The 24,312-nt window shown below is 36.7% G+C and overlaps 1 protein-coding gene across 1 annotated transcript in view; it reads left to right on the top strand.

Moving 5' to 3' along the window:
• Positions 1 to 24,312, top strand: part of LOC145671501 (KH domain-containing, RNA-binding, signal transduction-associated protein 2-like) — a 1,003,314-nt gene that overhangs the window by 557,262 nt on the left and 421,740 nt on the right. Inside the window, exon 3 of the mRNA XM_081740691.1 lies at positions 10,146 to 10,292. Within this exon, the coding sequence (XP_081596817.1) occupies positions 10,146 to 10,292 (147 nt within the window). The remainder of the gene's footprint in view (positions 1 to 10,145; positions 10,293 to 24,312) is intronic.

Genomic DNA, 24,312 nt, shown 5'->3' on the forward strand with positions numbered 1-24,312 from the left:
CGTTACTCTTCGGGAGTCGTATTTCTTTGGGAGTCGTGGTTCTTCGGGAATCATGATTTTTCGGGAGTCGTGGTCCGTCATTGTTCTTCGGGAGAGGACTAGCTCGGGAGAGTAATGCTCCCGGAAGTAGAAACAAGAAACACAGTTCTGATTGGTTGACGTTATCCACTTCTTGCCACGTTGCGTTAAAATAGGAGAAATCAAACGCTGATTGCTGTCGGCCTTCATGGCCGAGTGGGCTAGCGCTATATGCTACTAATGAAATTCTGTTTTGGCGTAAGTTCAAACCCGGCCCGAGGAAAGTTTTTTTTTTACATTTTTTTATGTTTTTATAACACTTATTAAATTAAAATAATATGAAAGTAATACTTCAAAAAGTGATTTATTTACTTTTGTGCAGATAAGTACTTGTAGTACTTATGCCCTTGTACTCCATGATAAGGGCTTGTTTTGTTCCCCTTGTACTTCATGATATAAATTTTGTGACCAACTTAAAACAATTGGCTAGGATAGCGCGTAAAACAGCTGGCTAGAGTAGCGCGCGGAAAAACGTACTTCCGGGAGTATTACTCTCCCGAGCGGGTCGTTTCGGGAGTCGTGGGTCTTCAAGAGTCATGGTTCCTTTTGAACCACTGTTCTCTGGAAGGGACGATTTTTTAAGAGTGACAATGTTTGGAGAACGTGAATCTTGTACGTCGCTCACTCGCGAACCGCCCTCTTGCTGTTTAATCTTGTTGGTTGGTTCAGTCAGTTGGTGTTTTGGAGGGTTAATTTCTCTGGTTCTCACTATGGCGAGCGCCTCCAGTCGAGTTCGGTAAATGTGCGTTGCTTTAGTGTATTTGTACAGTCACGAACATAAATAAATGGAGGTTTGAGCCATAAGAAGTAATGGAGGTTCGTGACTGTACTTCTGGCATGAATAAATAAAAACAAATGTACGAACAATGTAAATATTTAGCACTTTAATGTGGCAGTTGGACTTACATTGATATTTTACATATAATGCTTTAACTATCAATTAAAATCGAATCTGCAGAATGGGGAGTAGGTCAAGTACGTAAAAGCCCTAAAGAACCGATTCTTTCCTGTTGCCTGGATCCGCTCTTGCAATCGCACATAGACAATTGAATATTCAGTTCAGAAATTAATGAAAACGAGAGCGCACAGCGCACCAGCAGTAGAGATAAGAACTGATTAGTCACTCTGTGTTTGTTCGTACATCAATGTTGTGCAACTGTTAGTTTTAACAAAACTATGAGTTATACAATTGCCTAGGGAAATGTTATGTTAAAATGAGTAGGGTACAGCGGGGTAATTCGAATAGGCGGGGAATTTGAATAATGTTAAGCATTTTGCCAGCTGGAGTGGAAACGCGGTTCGCCATGTTAGTGAACCTGTGGTGGATTTGTAGGTGGTGGTTTTCAGAAGTCGCTCTCAGAAATACAAACTATTCTTTCGATTCTGAAGGCTTATACGATTTTTTTGTTTGCTGCAAGGTAAATACGAATGTGTGTATTTTTAGGTCGTTATAATTTTCAACGTTGTTTCCTTAAGCTTTCCTTATTGTTAACTGGATAAAATGAAACCGCTCTGGATTATAATCGTATCAGTAGCATGTGGGGCATTGATATACTGTACACTGGCGTCAACTAATCAGCAGTTTTCATACCACGTTCTGAATGGAATATTCGTCGACTGCGGGGCAATTTGGATAATTCAAAACGGGGCAATTTGAATAGAAGTGAAATTAGAACTATAGGCCTACTATTTTATATTTGTTTGTCAAAAGCGAAAGCTTCTAGTATTAACAAGGAAACTGCGAATTCTTATTTTGACTTACTGGGAAAATTAATGAACGAGTATGATCTCCATAAACCATCATAACCGTATTTATAATATGGACGAAAGTAATCTTCCTCTAAATAACAGACCCCTAAAATTTTTGTAGAAAAGGGTAGAAAAGAGGTGGTAAGTTTAACATCTGTTGAGCGAGGGGAAAATGTAACGGTGATAGAATGCTGAATGTCAGAAGGTCTTTTATACCTCCTGTAGTAATATTCAAAGGCTTACGCCTAAATCCGGACTTTAAAACGCAAAATCTCACTCACAACTTTTGTCCTTAGAGTTCTACCAAAGTCATGACATCGAAATGCTTTACCTTCCTACACACACAACACATGTATTATAACCATTCGATCGCTCTGTTTTTAAGGCCCTTAAAGCCAATTACCACCAAGAGGCAACTATCTGGATTAACTAAAACCCGAGGTCAGTGATTAGTAAATCTCAGTTCTGCATTTTGTTCACTGAAGCCTAGAAGTGGACAGCTTCTGTTGGACTGGCAGTTAATGGGTTTTCGTGTACTGGTATCTACCCGTTTAGTCCACAAGCTATTGAAGAATTTCGATTCGCCCCTTCGGTAACGTATGACCTTCTTATACATTTTGAGAAGCAGTCTTCTCAGGAAGATCTTAACAAAGCGCCTTCTTCTTCCGGTCATGGCACTCAAAACTTTGTCCCAACGAAGCCCATAGATGATCCCATACAACAAGTGCTTCCCAACCCAGAAAAAGTTTGTGTGCAGAAGAGACGTCGTGTCGCAGGAAAATCAACTTCTGAAAGCAACTGATATCCTCTACCCCTTCCAGTGACGAAAATGTAGGCCTAAGTCTAAAGATGGCTGCAGGCGATGAAAGTCAAACAAGGATTTGCTGTTTTTGCCTTCTTAATCACTATTCAGAACGTTCTGCTAGAAAGGGAGACTGGATTCGTTGCCAGTGTTGTAAGACGTAGTTCTACGAAGTCTGTGTCGATGCAGAAGGTCGAAAACAGTTTATCTGTTGTCGTTGTCGTTAAATAAGAACGATGGAAGATTAATTAACCAATTACGGCCCTTTGCCTTAGACAGTATTTTGAACATTTTTTTAGTGTAGGCCTACATTCAAAAAGATAGCTATAGGTGACGCATATTTACAATTTATGTAGGTCTACTTCTTTTCATTCAAAACTAGCATATTTCAACTACCGTAGAAATTGCAATCTAACTATTAAATAGTTTATACATTATTTCTATAAGACTTGTTTATTTTGTTGGTTATTCATATTACCCCACTCGTTATTCAAATTGCCCCTCACATTTACGTTTTTCGAAATTTCGGCGGGGAAATTGAATACCCAAATTTCACAATGATGTATCTCAGATACTATCTTAAGAAAAATTGTTAAGTGATAGTAAGGTTCAAAGTTTTTGTTCACAATTTTATATTTGAATACCTATTACAGTTTCCGAGATATATGATAAAATGTCTGAAATTATTCAAATTACCCCGCTGTACCCTATATGTAATTCAAATAAATTCGTAATAATTACAGTAAATTTCAGTAGCGTAGCGTGATATTCCGAAAGGGGGATGCCAAAGTTAGTCATTTGTGCGATATAGTACTACTGCAAGCAGTAATACATAGCTATTCCGAATGGAAATATAGGGTTATACAAAATTTAGGAGGAAGCCCCCTAATTGGAGGTCTAGTGGGGCATAGAGAAGCGAATGCGTAGATTACGTTAGAATTTAATAACCAATTGTCTCAGCTCCTTCTTGCCACTACCGTTGTGACGAAAAAACTAGGCCCCACTTTTGTATGAACATTGTTTCCAGTATCGTTCCCTTCATTTCTTTCTCGTGGGCGGCTTTTTTCTCCACATACCACACGTCAATCTCGTTCTTTCAAAAAAAATATCGCCCCTAAAAATTTGTCATCTTGGGTCCGAGTCGAGTCGATTTTAGTTTAGCGTCCCGTTCAGCAGCGAGGCTATATGAGACGTGGGCCTACTGAATAACGTGGAATCCGAACCACATGAGCTCCCGCCGGGAATCGAACCCGGGTCTCCCACGCCAAAGGCGCGTACGCTAACCGCTTAGCCACGGAGGAGCTCCATCTTGGGTCCGGAACTCAGACGCCCGTTCGTGAATATGGGCCTGAGTGTATATATCATTTGAAAATGTAAATACAAAGCACTTAAACCAACTCTGGGGGCCTTGGGCCCAGATACTGAACTCAAGGGCGCAAATCTGTCTTCAACGTTCGTGGGATGGGTAAGACTGTCCCATAATCCTTTCCTTTTTTTAACGATGTTCAAAATATTTATGAAGTTGAAAAAAATGCTGTGGAGGATTAGGGGAGCAGAGTTGTCTATAACATCGGCAGGAGGGCACATTTTAAGGCTTATTGTGGGGGAGGGGAGAAGAGACTCATATTACAGTAGATGAATCAGATTTCTGAGGTAAACCTGTTGTACTCGTATATTATATACCAAATGATGTAGATGAAATAGTGGTACATATCATTATTACAACTCAGTGCCGTGAGCACATTCTGAAATTTGAATATATGCATAATAATAATTGACATGTTTCTACTCACGCATCCACAATGATCCTCATTAAAATTTTTTGACATTTGTTTTATAACAATACAAATAATGACTTCCCCAAAACCATGAAAGAAAATCAATCAGGCCTATATTTGGCGCAACAATACTCTTATCTGAGCAAAATTATGATTACCACAATAGCATTATAGGTATTGTTACAGGAATTAAACAAATAGTTGAAAATAGACTACTAATAATTAATGGCAATGAAATATTAAAGAATACGATTCTTTTTAAAAAATGAAACAAGTCAAAGGACACCAGTTTCCTTTGTGGCAGTCGGATAGAAATCATCATCATGACAATCTCAAATCGGATTATTGGGGAGACAAGATTGTAGGGAACATGTTCCCCTTATGTCCCCGAGATTTGTGGCAGTGACTGGAGGGCCCTGGCACAATCTTTGTGAGTGACGGGGAGTGGTGGCTCTCTTGTCCTACCAGATCGGTGACCGTAATTCTACAGAATGCTTTAAATTTATGCTTGTGTCTGTGAGCTCCTTTACGATGATGATTACAATTACGATGCATTTAGTTACGATTAAGGCATAACTATTTTAATACTATTATTTACATAACCGGCATGCTTCAAAAATGCGTTGAACTAACCATTTCCGTTTTGTTCTATTTCCTTTATATTAGGGCTCGTACGTTCTGTTCAGAAATTATAGCTTAGTTCAAAATATATACAGTTGGAAATACTTGAATATGCCAGCGTATATCTAAAGCAAGTGTAGGGTTGCAAGGGATGAGGAGGAGTGAGAAGGGAAGTAGTCGCGCATGCGCATTCAACAGAAAGCAGACGAAAACCCCGATGCTTTCAGTAGGCCTGGAAGCCCGAGGAAAATAGCATACGACAGGAGGAAAGACAGAAAATGTGCACCTGAGCGACGCGCATGCGTAGGTTCCTCTTGTCAAAGTAAGTCGAGAGAGCGCGCCAGAAGATTGCAGTGGAAATAATTGTGATAATTACAAGCAGACAATTTATATATAATGAAATACGTACTTTTTCTTATTAACAGGGAATGCCGGGCATACCGGCGTTCCCTTACGCTACGCCGCTGGTAAATTTTAAATATATTTTATAATAGGAGAGAATGGATCCTGACTGACTTAGTTTATTATTTGCGTTGAAAAAGGCAATTTCAGCTTAAATAACGAAGGTCTACTTAAGGCAAAGACGCCGATTTCTCTGTAAATCTGGGGTCCCATTCAGATGCAGAAGGCATATATGAGGATTTTAAGACAAAGTGCATTTAAATTATGCCAAATATTATATATTCTTAAATACAATAAGGGGGCTCACATCAGCTTTAGGGGGACCTCGCCCCCCCATGATAGGTGCCCTAGACTTAAGAGTATTTTAAGATACTTTTATAATAGAGGCCTATATGGAAATTCTTAAGACTATGATGCACAAATTCAAAAGTATTTCCCGTAAGGTGTACCTACAACATAACTGAATTTTATGGAAGCAGACAGGGTTGGGGAGGGTGGACCGATGCCCCTATTAAGGTTTTCTATACTTTAGACAGTTCTTAAACAGCAATGTTATGTTATTGACACAATACGTCTATTATATAAAAATGACAAGAATCTTGTAATCAAGCCAAGGGAAAACAGTTGAACCGTGTAATATTATTTTTTGATATAGTTATTAACACCTACTTCGAATTCAGTTTTTATCATGTTACTTTAATTTGATTGATGTCCGTATCCACGGGGGGCATGTGGGCGGCGCCATTTCTAAATTTTTACTGTCTCCCCGAAAATTTTCAGGGTAGGTTTGCAAATGACTTATATAATATGGTGATGAACTATAATATGGTTGGATCGCCCTCCCTAACATCCACCGAGCCCCCCTACATTTTAGGGCTGGCTACGGGCCTGATTTGATTTGGTTTTGAGTTTAGTGTCCTTTTAAGTAGCGAGGCACTGTAGCTCAGTGGTAAAGCGCTTACCTCTGGTGCATGGGGTCCCTGGATCGATCCCCGGCCAAGTAAGATCGTGGTGGACATCCTGTCCGTGGGTTTTCTCAAGTACTCAGTTTCCTCCCACTTTCTCATTCCACTAATTCTTCCATCATCATTCAGTTGCTTTAATCATCGTCTTCCTTAGCCTACAGGGCTTAATCGTTTGCCATTAAACTAAAATATTTCATTTTATTTCAGCAGCGAGGCTATATGAGACGTGGACTTACTGATTAACGTGGAACCCGAACCATATGAGCTCCCACCGGGAATCGAACGCCGGATCTCCCACGACAAAGGCTAGTACGCTAACCGCTTAGCCACGGGGGAACTCGTTACTTTGATTAAAAGATGTATTCTAAGGGGGATGTGGTGGTCAACATTTTTAGGAAAAATTTAGTTTCTCACGATGTTGTAATAAAATTATAGTATTTTTGGCATTGAATTTAAAGTTGTAACACTTTTGCAGTAATTGTAAAATTGTATTGCTATAGCATTGAGTCTAAAGTTGTAATAGTTTGCATTGCGTATTTTGATTGGTTTAGGCTGTAATTTGCATATAGCTTTCTTGCATTTGTGATGTACAGTATTTTCACACTTATTAATAGTAATTTTATTTAGTCTAATTTGAATGTGTATTTTGTATCAGAATTACATTTTTGTGTTACATCTGTTAATTGTAATTTGCATTGTAATTTAAACATTAGTTAATTGTAATTAATGTTAAGTGTTACTTCCTGTAATTTTTAAAAGTTAAATTTCTTATTAGCAGGATGCTCGTAGTCTAAAATTGGAGTTATACCTTTTAAATTCATTTTATGTTATGCATTTAGTCTGATAATACAATTTTAGTTTGTAACTTCCCCCTCACTCCGTTGTACATACATAAGTGAGTCACTGAGTCGTTCTAATGAATCAATTCATTTTAGTGAGCGAACTATTAAGCATGGATCTCAGAAGTGAATCGGTTTGCCCATCACTAGTACCAAATGTGGCAATAACGCATATTTACTTGTCGAAACATGAATACGTTCACACAACATCTGCTTTATGTATTATGAAAATAGATGATAGATGGAGAATCTTTACTCTATTGAGTACATAGTTCAATTTTTTGCAAATGTTAGTAATACTAATACCAAATCTAGAAATTAATATTTAATTGCTAAAAGTAATATGTATTAGTTTTAATCTTGCGTTGCATTTTGTACGATTATTGAAACTAGTATAAGGAAATTTAGTTAGTATCCTCTATGAGCCACATATGAGATCAACTGTGGCTTAATATATGCTAATATCAGAAGTAGTCAAAATGACTGCTTGGAACTTCTAGGTATAACTAACAATAGCGTCACATATGTAGCGATTAAAATTCCAAAATGAAAAAAAAAAAATTAAAGTCCTTATCGGAAAACATTAATAGTCATGGAAGAAGAGCAGTCTCTCTCAAACAATTGAAAAGTTATCACTATTAAATTTTTTTACAAAGCTATCAAAATGAGATTGGCACTTTATAATGTTAATAACTGTTTACGTTCAAGATTATAGTGTTAATAATTGTTTACGTTCAAGAAGGAAGTATTATACATATATTATACAATGAGACCTAAGAAGAGTATATTTACATTATGATGCATTATGAGTAAGCTAATAGCAAAAGAATTGTAATATATTTTAAGTGGGATATGGGATTTCTTAACGATTTGGAGAGAATTTATAAGTCGATAAATGGAATTTATCCTTTAATACTTCTAGTTTGGAAGACGTTTTGTTCTCTTTTTCTATCATAAATCAAGTCCAATTGCTCTTGTAATTCTTTATTTTTCTTCCATAATAACTTCTATCATTACCTCACCACACAACTTGATTTGGAAAAGATTCGTAACTGTTCACTGCATTCATTTCAGTTTTCTTATATCTTGCTGTTTTCCCCTAGTATTGCTTCTAACGTTTCCACATTAATTTCATTTTTTCTATTCCTGACTCTTAATATTAGTGATCAACTCCAATTTTTATTATCACCCCTTCTATTTTTTCCTCAATAACTTACATTACCTCTCTTCGAACACAATTTGTCATTTAAAATATCCAAACCATTCATTCCTCCATTTTAGTTATCTTAAACATTGTTGTTTTCCCTAACACAAAAGTACTATTCCTAACTTTTCTTCGAGTTTCCTCGTGGCTATGTGCATAGCGTACGTACCTTTGGCGTGGAAGACCCAGATTCGATTCCCTGTCGGAGAGCATGTGGTTCGGTCAACGTCTCATATGGCCTAGCTGTTGAACGGGGTTTTAAACTCAAAACTCCAATCCAATCTAACGCTTCTTCATTTATTGTTAGCATTCTATTGCTGATTTCTCATATGTTATATGAATTCCAACGTTTACTCGTCTTCTTTTCTTCTTTTTTCCATGATTACTTGTACCATTTTTATCAAAACACAATTTATTCTTAAATATTCTGCCAACCGTTCTTCCTTCGTTTCAATTCTCAGATATTGTTCTTTCCCCATTAATATCACTAACTCTTCCTTATTGATTTTAAGTTTTATGTTCGAATTTATGTTTTTCCTTATTCTTTAGTACTTATATTCTTAATCATTTCCTGTAGTTTAATTTCTTTGCAGTACAATGCTTCAAAATCCCTTTCGTAACTCTTCAGCGAATCATAAAATAATCTTCTTACCAAAAGTTTTTCTCACAATTTCTAACCTTGGTTTTATTATTCATTTACACATCATCATGCACTTACTACCTACGTTTGGAGTGCTGAGTATTCTTTTCCCATTCATTTTCCCAGTTTTTATATTTCAGCATTATTTTCACATACTCAGCATTGATTTAGTATGTTTTAATAGTATACTCATATCCCATATTCTTCATACTTTTCTCATTGATATAAAAGTAGAAAATATGTATAATATTACGACCGAACTTAATTTCTTAATTATACAATTATGATTTCTGCAGATAATGATGTTGTTCAACATTAAATAAATCTGTTGATGGTCGCTTACCCTGAGGGAAGAACGTAGATCGTGAAAGTAATTTGAGAACAAGATCCTGGGACAAATATTCGGACCCAAGAGGAACGGGAATGGGGAATGGCGGAAACTTCATAACGAGGAACTACATAATTTATACGGTTTACCCAACATTGTTAGGGTCATCAAATCTAGGAGGCTCGGTTTGGAGGGCCATTTAGGAACGCTTTCAAAGTTTTAACTGGAAGACCAATCGGAAAACGACCATTTGGAAGATCTAAGCGCAGATGGGAGGACAATATTAAGATGGATCTCGCAGAAATAGGAATACAAAGTAGAAACTGGATCCAGTTGGCTAAAGATAGAAGTCAATTGAGAGGTTTTGTGAATGCGGCATTGAACCTCCAAATTCTATAGGCCATAGAGTTAGTTAGTTACTTAATGGTGAAGGTAAAACAGGAACAAAACGAAATTCTAGAGTACGATTTTCAACTTACAGCGTTAGTAACATTTATTTTGACCATTAACTGAAATCAGTTTCACATTGCTTTTTTCTTCTACACTAGCAGACTGTTTGGACCAAATGTTATCTCTCCCTGTTATACCAGTGTTGTTGTTATCTTTCCTACCCTTTATAACACTTCGCCATTTATTTTCCGCCGCAGTCAATACATTTTTCCAATACTCCTCTAAATTTCCAAGCACAGGTTTCTAGTCGTTATGCGGAGTTAATCTTTTAATATTTTTTTTCTCTTAGGAGGAAGAGCTTCGCTGTTCAGGGGATCCTAGATACTCCCACCTCAACGAAGATCTTCATGTTGAAGTAACGGCTTTTGCCCCACCTGCCGAGGCTCATGCACGAATTGCTTACGCTCTGGCTGAAGTCAGAAGGTTCCTTGTTCCGGTAAGTGCCAACAATACCTTTATTCATTAGATTTCATTTTAATCTCATATTAAGGAAGGAAACCATAGAAAGTAGGGGGAATTTATCGTAAATGATTAAACACTTCCTCCAATGTAATTTCACAGCTACTATAGCAGAAATTCGAAATTTTGTAGCACTTCCGAAACCTTTTTAATACTCTGGATTATACAGGCTCTTTCAAAACAACACCGACAACGTTTGGGAGGTGATTCCTGGCACCAAGATAAGACAAACAATATAGACCAATCTGGGTGCAGAAATCCTCATTTCGCAGTTATAAGCTGCCGAAAACATGAAAAAAAATGAACTTTGAAGGTACATAGCTCCAATACTATGGGACATACCGTAGTCGGGTCAAGACTTCGGAACTTGTATCTGTCCTATTCAAATATCCATGTTTCAGAATCGTACGGTACTTCCGCAACAATCTTTAAAAGAGATAGTTGATGAGTACCGGTACTTCAAATTATTTGCCCGTAGCTAAACTCCCTCTATAAAAATTGTTGAGTGATTACCACAGGATTCTGAATCATGTATTTTTGGATAGTGTACATAATAGTTCCTAAGTGAAGTCTTGACGTGACTACGGTAGGTCCCATACTATTGGAGCTATAAACTATTAAAGTTAATTTCTTCATGCTTTCAGCAACCTATAACTCCGAAATGACAGATTTCTGCACCCACGACAGTCTATTCTTTTTGTGTTATCTTGGTGTCAGGAATCAGCTTCCAAAGGTTGTCGGTGTTGTTTCGAAACGCCCTCTATAAGAATGCCAACTGAAACTATCACAACGCAATTATCATGAAAGCACATCGCACCGCTATATCCTGGTTATGAAATTTACATACAATGTATACGAACTCAAAATCTTCATAAGGCGAAAATGTTACGTATACGTGATAAACATATATGTAACAAGGGTAGTTGCTAACGTGAAGATACGATATTATGAGTACAGTAGCACCCTTCTCTTCATCCTCAGATGGTCCGCCACTCTGGTTGATCCGACCGTTGAGCCTAACTTGTCCCGCAGTGTTGCCAACAAGTTGGTACAAGAAGTCGCTAAATGGGAGATGAAATAACACCAATTTTGGGTGAAAAGTCGCTAAAAATTGTTCATGGAATTTCATCTCCCTCTCTTACATATATATATGTATATATATATATATATACCGTCAAACGGGGTGAATAGAAACATGGGGGTAAATAGAAACAAAAACTCCCAGATTAGTTTTGGATTTATCTGCACGATAAATTAATCAACAAAACTGAAATTTCTTAACATTGTCTTATATGGCTAAAGTGTTCACAGCGGAGACAAAATGTTTTAGTGAGTTGAGAACACTGAGGTAGACGGCAGCAGCGTTAATATGTTACTGAAATCCTACACGGTATTTTGGCATTCCGCAAACGTTCTTGGTAAGTATGACATTTTCATATTTGTTGCGTTTGAACATATGCTTATTTTGTAGTTTGTTGCTTCATTTAATGAGGTACATAGTAAAAGTTTTCCTTTTGTAAATTATTTGTAATCAAAATTTAACTTTACTGGGTTATTGTTATGATTTTTAATTAATGATGTGAATAGAAACAGTTCTTGAGAAGTGGAAAATTCTTGAGGAGCTGAAAAAAGGACCTGATAGGAATGAATCAGCCATCTCTAAGAACTTTCCAAGTCTTCTAAAAAAAAAAAGAAAAAGAAAAACCATGTGTGACAAACTGAAGGAGATTATAAGGGCTGGATTTGAAAAGTGTGGAATTTTTCCCTTTTCTCGAGACCAAGTACTGAGGATGCTGCCAAAAAGACAGACTGAACGAGAAGGAACAGAACAGCAAGAAACATCTCAGACTGTAGACCGTTCCCTCATGGGTCTTCTCAAGAGCATGCGGGAAAATGAAAAAATAAACAACGAAAGAAAAGAGTACGAATAGGTGTTGTTTCTGGTAAGAATTTTGGTTTGTTTTCTGAAAATAATACACTTTCGTCAAATCACAATGAAACTCAACCTGGGCTCTCTTACTCCGACAGCAACGGAACGGATCTCTGACGAACAAGAAAGTTGATGCATGTAAAACACTCGTCATCAGAGAGCTCCGACTATTATTCTCTTCACGACAGTGACAAAGATTTAAGTTTAACCCTGTATTGTCGGAAGAGCAGAAAGACAACACTCCAGAAGACAACATTCCAGACGATCACGAACTAGATGATGGTTTTCTAAAGCTGGTGATTTTGTTGTGGTAAAGCTTTATTCGAAGCTAAAATACTCGGTGAGGCTATTCACTACCCAAGTGTGAAAATGTGAGCATGGTGGATATATGGCAGTGTTTTATAAAATCACCAAAAACAATGAAATTTTCAGAAACTTCTGAAGAATCGTTCTTGCTACTTGAGGATATTGTGACGAAACTGTCGGGTCCTATTAGGAGCTCGTCAGCACGCTTTAAGTATATGATAAGTTCCCCTGGTGATTTCAGTGATTAAGTCTTTTCTTATCAAAACTGTATGGTCGTTTGTACCTACTTTGTACATTGTATTGTTTTATAAGTTTGTAACTTAGATAATGTTGGTCTTATTGAACTTATATCTTGCAGATATCAAATAAATAGTTCGTTTCAACAAATACGCTGTTTCTTTTTACCTTTCCAATAGTATAAAAGAAACAACAATGAAAATAAAATCATTGTTTCTATTCACTCCTACCCATGGGGTGAATAGAAGCATTAACAAAAATCAAGGTGACGAAAAGTGGAGTTGATAAATTAATATGATGTTTACTTAATTTCATTAGCATATTAAGACCGCTTTTTTTTTTTTTTTTTTTTTTTTTGGAAAAATCTGATTCGCGAAATCTTTAACGTCACCAAACTTATATACTCATATAGCCAAAAATGTGTTTCTATTCACCCCATTTGACAGTATATATAATGTGTGTGTGTGATCAATTTAAGCCATAATATTATAATTACACTTTTAATACTAACTAACTATGCGAACTAACAATAATTTCACTTTTAATACAACATGTATTTTTTTACTTTATCCTCACTTTCACTTCCACGAAATCAGAAAGGAATTTAGAAAAACGAAGAAAAGTAAAAGTATACAAAGAAATCATCTTACATTCACTTCTCTTTTACTCACGCATCTACAGTTAATCAGCTTGCTATCGGTAATATATTATTTGTGGTTCTAAACGGAAGCTCCTCAAATTAAAGGGCATTAAAGGTTGGAATTGGTCACCGTTAGAGGGCAAGAGATAACTACAATCAAAGTGGGGTATATGGAAATAAATTAAACCCTTTGTCAGTTCGTCAACACTTGCGTTGATTCAAATAAACAAAAGGAAAATAAACATATATCTGAATTGATGCGAGCTAATAGTACTTGATTACAGAATAAGTTGTTCGGAGCACAAAAGTAGCTAAATTTGTAAGAAAGTCGCAAAATTGTCATTGAAAAATCACTTTTAAAAAATCGCTAATCGGAAGAATAATATTTTGTCGCTACCCTGAAAGTCGAATTCCCTAGATTTAGCGACTTTTCCCCCCAAATTGGCAACACTGTTGTCCCGACTCGTCAGTAACTCACGAGTCTCCTTGTCGTTTACTGCCATTGCGGTGTTGTTGTTTACTAGCTGTTACCGCTGTCCGCTTTAATGCTCCGTTATCTCTTGTATCGTTTCTTTCGCTGTGCGTGTTTTCTGTACTCCACTGTGCAGGTTTTAGTGCTTATTGTTCCTTGGCAGTGGCGTATTTACGATTTTGTTTCGGGAGGGGCTTTGCTAACTTTCGGGGGGGGGGGGCTTTGCCTGGAAATGTGAAAATTCTGCAAGATATTTCATTTACTTTACTATACTAAGTAAGATTTCGGGGGGGCTTAAGCCCGGAAGCCACCCCCCTAGATACGCCACTGTTTCTTGGTTTTTACTGTAGAGAACAACACAGTCTTTTTTAAGTTCAGAGATTATTTATTGGATCAAAAGATCCAATATATTTCAGGCAAAAAAATTCTTGTAGGCATTTTTGCTCGGTGTAGCCAAACCAAAACTATCACTTAACTCAGTATGATGTGTTTATTCCGTAGAAAATACGAAAACTCGATTTAGAGACCGTTCAAAAATTTACTTGCCCCTAATCTAAAAAATCAAATATATTTTATTCAATGAAACTGTTCTTGTACGCCTTATATCTGGAGAACTACACATAGTGTAGCCAAAATTAAACAATCAATTAACTCAGTATGATGTGCTTATTCCGTAAAAGATACAAACACTCGATTTAGGGGTCGTTCAAAAATTTTGTGGCCCCTAATCTAAAAAATCAAATATATTTCATTCAATCAAACATTTTCTAAACCCAAACTATCAATTAACTCAGTATGATGTGCTTATGCCGTAAAAAAAATACGAAAACTCGATTTTGGGGCCGTTCAAAAATTTTGTGGCCCCTGATCCAAAAACTAGTTATTCGCCAAGATCGTAATCTTTTGATTCATTATTTGGATCATTCCTAAAATTCTTGTTTTACTATAATTCCGCATTTTGCTGTATTTTCTGATAATCCGATCTTGTCTTGCGTTCCGACCATACACCCAGTTCCAAAGATGACGGATTAGAGAGGTTCTACCGTATATATGTTCTTGCAGTGTTGCCAAGTTATAATATATGGAAAATCCCAAATTTAGTGTAAAATCAGTAATTTTAAGCCAGAGCTGTAATTTGAAAACCAGAGCTAATCTTCAGATTTGAATGACATTTTCGAGTTCAGTGGTCCCAAATTACTTTACTTAGTCTTATTTCTGGAACGTCTTTTTTGTTTTATAGTGTATATTTCAAAAGTGAAAGGATTATAAAAGTACTACTAAGCCCAGTGGTGGATCTAGCCTGGGGCTGGGAGGACTACGCCCCCCAGTTTATTAATGAGAAAAATAACTGAAACTATTATTTGTATACTTTTGAGATTTTATAGTAAACTCATGATAGACCTATCGTTCTCCGGGTTCTGGCTGGTCCCCCAGTCCTTACATTCTAGATCCACCACTGACTAAACCTACAAGCCACAAACTTGATACAGTACATTCAACTCGAATTTATGTGATATTGCATCAATTTGTCTACAGTGACACAATGAATTTCTGTAAATCAATTCTAGATACTCTGAGTCAGTGTGCTTGTTCAAATAGTGCCAGAATGTTCATCATGAGTTAACACAATGGGTCCAATTGTCTTACTTAAACCAATATAGGCAACAATGTGAACTAATTACTTTCACCTTGTTATGAAAAGCATCACTTGTATATTTAAGTATACTGTATATACACATATCTCAAAATTCTTTAGCAAGCATATTTGTAGAATCTACCTTTTTTTGTGGTCAATTAGATAAAAGTGTCAAAATAGTTCATGTGTTACAGCAGATCAGAAGATAAATTAAGGGCCTACCCTTTGAAGTTCACTTATCGACTCAAATGGTCCTCCCCATCCCTAGGGCTGACACGAAACACAATTTTCACTTCCAGCGTTGTAATAAACAGAAGAGAGGCCAAACAATTGAGCTCAAGTCAAACAATCAACATATTGTTACAATTCATATTGTGTCAACCTTGAACAACGTGTGAATACATTGAAATGCACGTTATGATAACATTGTCCTGTTTTATTGTATACAGAACTTGTTACCGCATCGCAACAAATAAAAAAAACTAGTACTATAGAAATATCACAATACTTCCATCCTCTTGTTTGTTGTACAGGAACGGTGAGAGTTTTTTTTTTCTATTTTACAATTTACAAGTACGTGTCCGTTGCTGTAACAATGAAAACAATAAAGCATACATCTTTTTACCATGAGGGACGCCAACTAAGGGTGTTTCTAATAAACATTCGGTCTCTAACGTACGTGCAAAACATGTGAATAGAACTAATATATAAGCAATAATGGAATGACAACTGCCGTTTAATTAGGTATCTTTCTACAGTTTCTCGCAATAATGTAATTTCCATGTTTATTATTTATTTCATGTAGGAAGCTATATTTCCTGTATAATAAGAATATGTGCTTTACAGATTTTATGCTTGATTTTCCTGTTGTTCAGCTTTCGTATGGCATTTACCACCAAAAGATATTGAAATGAAATTATATATTTCAGTTTAATGTCCCACGGTTATGTCCTTTAGCAAGGGCGCCGATCCTGGGGGGCCCGCCCCCCAAAGCTCATGTGGGCCCCCATGTATTTTTTGAATACATATTTTTATATGTATTTTGATTGATATATGTATTTTTATGAAAAAATGAAATCTTTGAGTTTTACGTCCCACGGTTATGCCGGTTAGGCTAAAGGAGACGGTGATGATGAGTATCGGTAATGAATGAAATGTTGGAATGAAGAAAGTGGGAGGAAACGGAAGAACCCCGAGAAAACCCACGCACACGGTGTTTGTCCACCACAAAGGTCACTTGGCGGGGGCTGGGATCGAACCCGGGACCCCAAGCACCAGAGGTGAACGCTCTATCACTGAGCCACCGCGGCCCTATATTTTTATAAACGGGCCCCCCAAACTTACAGAGAAATCGGCGCCCTTGTCCTTTAGACTAAGGGAGACCACGATTAAGGCAAGTGAATGATGATGGAGGAATTAGTGAAATGAGAAATTGGGAGGAAACTAAGAGTACCTCGAGAAAATCCACGGGCACAATGTTGTCCACCAATAAACTAACTTGAGCGGGGATCGAACCAGGGACCACACGCACCAGAGGCAAACAGTCTGCCACTGAGTCACAGTAGCCCCAACAAATTATTTCAAGAAGAGGATGGGGTTCCAAAGCTTTTCGAAATAGAAATTCAATATGAAGACAAGTTATATTAAAATTTGTTAAATCATCCCATTAAATCTAGACTAAATTTACAGAAAATTCGGGATTTCGGGGAGGGGGCGGATTCTCTGGCCCCATCCCCTGCGTACATTCCTGTAGTATGTAGTAATTTGTTACGTATTCTTGCAAAACGATATATTATCTCATAAGCTGGATGCTATCGAAATAGGTCGACGAAAGTTGATCCTTATTTTAATAAATCTGTGACAAAAAAATATATGTTCAACGCCGGAGACACAAATTTCCGACAGTGAACGCCATTATCAGGTAATCTAATTAAATTGTACTTACACTCGTTGTAAACGTTATATAAGACGAAAAGTACAGTAACGGTAGGACCTGTACCAATATTGTGCATCCAATGCTATCCCACCGGGAATCGAACCCTTGTACACCAAAGTTTTATATGTTCTATTCACGATAATATAGAGTATTTTTTTTGTAAAATTCAGTCTCTATCAACATTGTAAGAGCCTGATTACAGAAATTTATTTTAAATTTTATATTTTCCTTGAGTAATATTACTAAATAAACTTAGGTAGTAGGAAATCTACCTCTCAACTGGGCAGCCGAGTTTCAGTCTCAGGTTATTATTATTATTATTATTATTATTATTATTATTATTATTATTATTATTATTATTATTATTATTATTATTATTATTATTATTATTATTAATAGTATGTAATCTGCCTATCGGCTGATCCTGGGGCATTAATAAGATCTTTTCTCCATCTTTAAGTTCACGTTTCCAAAGGTTTCTTCACGTTTCTCGATGCTCACTCTTCTTCTTTCAACTTCCAATATTTTCCATCGATCAGCTGAGTTCTTCTTGTTCCTACTCTTTACTTTTCTTCCATCTTTCTCTCTATGGCATTATGAAGAAAACAATTTCATCGAAAGGCGTGCGCAGTTCACTTGACCTTTCTATAAAGGATGTTTTTTTTTAAAGCACACTCTTCTGTCCTACCGGGGGCCGCGGTGGCTCAGCAATAGATCGTTCACCTCTGATGCATGGGGTTCTCAATTTGATCCCAGTTCGTACCAAGTCAACTTTGTGGTGGACAAACACCGTGTGCGTAAGTTTTCTCTGGGTTGTCCTGTTTCCTCTCACTTTCTTTATTCCACCATTTCCTTTATGTCTTACCATCACCGTCTCCTTTAACCTAGCCAGCATAACCATGAGACGGAAAGCTTAAGGATTTTTCTTCTGTCCTATCCAATTTAAATCATTTTTGTTTGTTACTCTCTCCGTCCATTTTATCTTTGTTCCATCTTCTTCCAATACCACATTTCCAAGCTCTCTCTAAATATTTCTTCTCTAACTTTCGTAATGTCCAAATCTCCGAACCATACAAGCCAATATTCCATGTATAGCACTTGACCAGCTTTTGGCGTAGTCGAAGTCTATAAGTTAGGAGTGATTTTTTTGTTGATGTGTGCGGACGAGTACTTTTTCGTTCTACTCTCATTTACAACCCGCTTTAAAGATTCAGAGAAGCATGGTTCAAAGAAGATGCTAACTATAGACGGCCAAAGCTGACACCTGCTGTACGTTTCGAATCTAGTATTTGTAAAGCAGCGCTTCCCAACCTTTTTCAAGTTGCGGCACACTACAGGTGTAACTTGAATTCTCACGGCACACTCATAGTTATTATTATTATTATTATTATTATTATTATTATTATTATTATTATTATTATTATTACTATTTGTAAATATAAAATATCGTGGTATTTTGTTCTGTGAAAACTGACCTCCTCCTCACAGAGAAGAAAGCTCGGTCACTGTTTCCCCCCCCTCCCCGTAGTAAATCGTTATGTTTATTTTTCATTGTAATTTGAAAGTAGAAAACAATTGCAATGAAGTATAGGACTCACGTTTTTAAAACTACACTTTCTTTTCCGAAAACTGTATCCAACCTTTCCCAACTAAATCTGTGTTTTGTAGAACTGAAAATACTTGAGTGTGTTCATGTGAATGGCTTGAACACCCTCAAAAATATCCAGTTCTACAAAATATATCGATTCTACAGTTCTTTTTTCAGTTTTCGGAAAATTTCTGTAAATGGACAAGAGCCGGTTTAGAACTGGACGACTCATTGTTCAATAATAATATATGAAGGTTACTAGTTTTCAAAATTAAATAAAACGAGTTGGTGCACGAAGCAAAATTAAATTGCAACTTGAACTTCATGTTCTTTCATCATCCCCAATTGTGGACAAGGGCACCCATGTTGTAGTTTCCAAGGAGGGGGCAAGTATAAGCGACGTTTCAAATATAGTTTCAAATTTTGCTGCAACTAATGTAAAAATTCTATTGGGTTTTCGATATTCTGAAGTACAATTTCTTCTAAGGGGGCGAGCGCCCCACCTTTCCCCCTTGATGGGCGCCCTTGATTGTGGATAATAGATAAACACACCCTCATATCGTGTTCCGGAGATAAGAGTTGTGATCTGTTCTTACTTGATTGTGTTCATTGCAGAAAATCATGTTTCTCTTGAGTAGGATATAGAAAAGGGAATGAGAACCTTCACAGCTTTTGTAGAAATAGTTGGATATTCTCTCCGGAGAAAAAATCCAGAATGATGCTATGTCTTGCTGTGAGTGCTGCAGTTTCAAACTTTGGCAATTCATCACATCGACTAATTTACCTTCTTCATGGACATATTTAATTTTGCTGACTGTAATACAGAAGGTGCAAAGGGGTCCCTCACCCAGTCAAATGAAGTTAACTGTAGCGTAGGAGAATACTTCTCAACAATGGTACACAACAAATACAATGTGTCTGAAATGAGTGTTGAGAGGTTTGTGTTAATTTACAGCGCTTTGTAAGCTCAAACATGTAACATTTGTTTTGTTTTCTAATTCTGTCCTCCCAAAGTGAGAGTTTCTCCCTAAATTAGCAAATTTTGTCACGTGAAATTAGGATATTTTTGTTTTTTCTTGCATGCTTTTGTTCAGCGCATTGAATGTTTAAAATATGTTGGCAAAAAAAAGCAACTTTATGCACCAAGAATCATCACTAAGGAAGTCGACATACTCACTTTCTTCTGACAGAAAGAATACAGACACGTTCTTCTGACAGAAGTTGTTCTTTAAGTGCATAAAATCTTGACAATATGCGACCACGAGAGAACCACCTTGATTTCCTTGCGGCACACCATCGACCCATTCGGAGTAGACCAGTGTGCCGCGGCACACCGGTTGGGAAACGCTGGTGTAAAGCCTTACACAAACAAGTATTTCGGCCTCCTCTGGGTTCTCTCGATAGAAGAATGTCTTAACGTTTTTAAAATCTTGAATACCATTTCGTAAAGTTAATTGTGTATGCTTATTTTTTGAACATTCCTTCCTCAGAGTGCCCACTAATTATCTAAATTTTAATTATTTGCTTAAAAAGAGACAAGTCTACAAGATTATAAAATTGTCCTCATATCCCTGAGCAGTGGCGTATTTAGTGGGTGGCTACCGAGCTCAAGCCCCCCTGAAATAGATAAATTTATATATAGTATATATAATGACTGTATACCTACATAAACCCAGCATATATACATCCACTGAGGACAATGTACAAAGCCCTCCCCCCGAAACAAAATCCTAAATACGCCACTGTCCCTGAGTAATTTTTGAGAAAACCAAAATTTTTTTAAAAAAAGTTTATAAACCTAAAACTTGATGCTAAACAAGAATCACGCCACATATAGAGGTGAAATCGATACTAAAATATGCCACAATCAAACTATTCATTGTAACACTACCAGGGGGTGATAGTAGTCTAAATAATACGATTAAAATGCGTTATAGCCCAACACCCCATTAGCTTTTAAACTTTAATTTTCGTGTAATTAAAGCGATGACCAAAGTCGATATATTACATCAATCTGAACAAAACAAGTTTTAGGTTAAATTCCGATAGGTACTTTTCCAGAAAAATAAAAAAACAAATTTTGGCGCTAAATAGTGCAATTCGCAAGCAATATTAATTGAGAGTCCTTATTCTGTTAGAAAATAGTGTTTGTTTGTTTATTTGATACTGGATCTGTAATAAAAGAAAGCCTAAATGCTAAATAACAGATAGTAAGAATTTGTTGTTCGTTCTCTCCTAACGGTGACACCATACTCCTAATCATGCCGCAGATACTCGTTAGCACATAGAGCTATGCACTTGGTACTTATAGTAAAAGGTTTATAGACCGAGCCAAATATAGCCATTGCTCGGAAGATAGGTCAACTGGAAATATGAGTCTGGTGTGTGGCGTTTTTTTTTTTTTTTTAAAAATAACGTTAGTATTCTCAATTTGAGATGCTTGTTCTGATTTCTATGCAGACTATAATAAATTCTGTATAAAGTTCGAAGTTTCCAACTTACCTTGATATTAACACGAATGGGCCACAATTGAGGGATTTTGATCTGTTTAGAAAACTGGACAATTGCTATTTCAGTGTTCAAAGCTGCAATATACACAGTTCGGTAATTTGAAATCAACTCTGACTTTTCTTTCAATGTGAGTGACGTAACTGTGGTGGTGACAAAAGAGGAATGTTTCGTGTGTAGCATGTTTGAACGTAGTCAATTTAGACAGGTGTTGCTAAACTGCGTCGTGAGTTCCACATGGAACAAAGAGCGAACATCAAATCTTGTGCACGTCTGAGTAAGATTGCTACAAGAACTACTCAAATGTTTCAACAAGTGTATGGCGCCACTTGTTTATCCCATGCGCATATGTTTGCATGGACAGGTGTTTCAATTAAAGACGATGAACATCCGAGTGCAGCAAGGACAGCGAGAACACGAGAATTGGTGGAGCAAATAAAGACACTGATTACGGAAGACTGAAATGCGACACTGAGAATCCTTGCTAGGGAGTTCCACGTCGATAAGGAAACTGTGACGCAAATAATAATCCTCAATCTCAACAAGATAAAGGTCTGTACTTGTTTCGTTCCTATTCCTTAACAACTGACCAACAACAGAATAGAGTTGATGGCTGCAAAGAACTGATTGTTACAGCCAATAGGGATCCTAACTTTGTTCTGAATATCATTACTGAGGATGGGACATGGCTTTTTCAATATGATCCTTCAACAAAACGTTAGAGTGCAGAGAGGAAATCTCCTAGCGTTTCACAAGCCAAAAAATCTGCACCAGTCAAAACCCAAAATCATCCTTTTGCTTATTGATTTTTATGACAGTAAGGCCATTGTGCATAAGGAATTTCTGATTACATGATGGACAGTTAATGCCTCGTTTTACCTTGAGGCATTGAAACAGTTACCGCAATGTATCACACGTGTGAGGCCCGAGTATCAAAGTGATGTTCAGTGGCATCTGCTCCGTGACAATGACAGTAATTGTGCAAGACTTTTTCTCCCAAAATTTGATCTGTGTGTTGTACCATCCTCTCTATTCATCTGATTTGACCCCGTGCGATTACTTTACATTTCCTAAACTCAAGTCTACACTCAAATCTTCCTACTTTGATGACGTAACGGTCATCAGGAAGGCTATGACAAGGGTTTTTAACAGTATTCCTCAAAATGACTTCCAACAATCCTTCTATGAACTGACGGCCAGGGAGCAATGATGCTTGGAAGCAGGAGGGTCGTGCTTTTGAATGATGCAAGGTAAGAGACTTTCTATGTTCACTTTTTTTCTTCCTATAGCTCCAGTCTCGATTTCAAATTACCGCACTGTGTATACGTACATAGACATAAAACACCACACTGGTGCTTTGTAACACTTTACTTATCATGTATTACTTTCAATTGGTATTAAGTGATAGCCTGTAATCGGAGATCAGTTTGTACTTTTTTTCTATTATAGTAGTAGCGATAATTTAACGCCAACAGATGTCAACGATGTATCAAATTAGATTTTTATTATCATGGCGCCTGGTTTTCAGAACTGACGCCTAGATCAGAAGAAAATCTATCGAGTTCTGAACATAGTATTTACGAAAGGCTATTAAGTAGATTAAAAGCTCATGCGATTGCTTTGTTTGTTATGGCAAAATATTAGAAACCAAAGGTCAGTTTAATTGATTTGTAAATAATATGGTATGAAATAACGTTAAAATTAATTTTAGGTCTTCAAATCAATTAACTTTATGTTTTCCAACTTCATCAGTACACTCTTTGCCGTTACCAAACATGGCGTCAAATGTTTAAGAGCCGTAATCACTGCGAAATTACAATACCCTTTATTTTACAGTAATTATGTGATATCTTCAAATCGAAATAAAGAACAAGAGCGCCCTAGACAATATTATTTTGCATGAGGTACCGTTACCACAAGCACTCACGTTTTTAAAACTATATATACTTTTTTCCCCCGAAAACTCTATCCAACCTATCTATATGTTTTGTAGAACTGTAAATACTTGAGTGTGTTCATGTGAATCGCCTAAACACTCTAAAAAATATCCAGTTCTACAAAACATATCGATCCTACAGTTTTTCTGTTTTCCGAAAATTTCTGTAAATGTACAAGAGCCGGTTTAGAACTGGACGACTCAATTGTTTAATAATAATATATATGAAGGTTACTATTTTTCAAAATTAAGTAAAACGAACTGGTGCACGAAGCAAGATTAATTTGTAACTTGAACTTGATGTTCTTTCATCATCCTCAGTTGTGGATAATATATAAACACACCCTCATATCGTGTTCCGGAGATAAGAGTTGTGATCTGTTCTTACTTGATTGTGTTCATTGCAGAAAATCATGTTTCTCTTGAGTAGGATATAGAAAAGGGAATGAGAACCTTCACAGCTTTTGTAGAAATAGTTGGATATTCTCTCCGGAGAAAAAAAAATCCAGAATGATGCTGTCTTGCTGTGAGTGCTGCAGTTTCAAACTTTGGTAATTCATCACATCGACTAATTTACCTTCTTCATGGACATATTTAATTTTGCTGACTGTAGGACAGAAGGTGCAAAGGGGTCCCTCACCCAGTCAAATGAAGTTAACTGTAGCGTAGGAGAATTCTTCTCAACAATGGTACACAACAAATACAATGTGTCTGAAATGAGTGTTGAGAGGTTTGTGTTAATTTACAGCGCTTTGTAAGCTCAAACATGTTACATTTGTTTTGTTTTCTAATTCTGTCCTCTCAAAGT

This window comes from Thermobia domestica, chromosome 2, assembly GCF_964235325.1.
Source record: "Thermobia domestica chromosome 2, izTheDome1.hap1.1, whole genome shotgun sequence".
NCBI lineage: Eukaryota > Metazoa > Arthropoda > Insecta > Zygentoma > Lepismatidae > Thermobia > Thermobia domestica.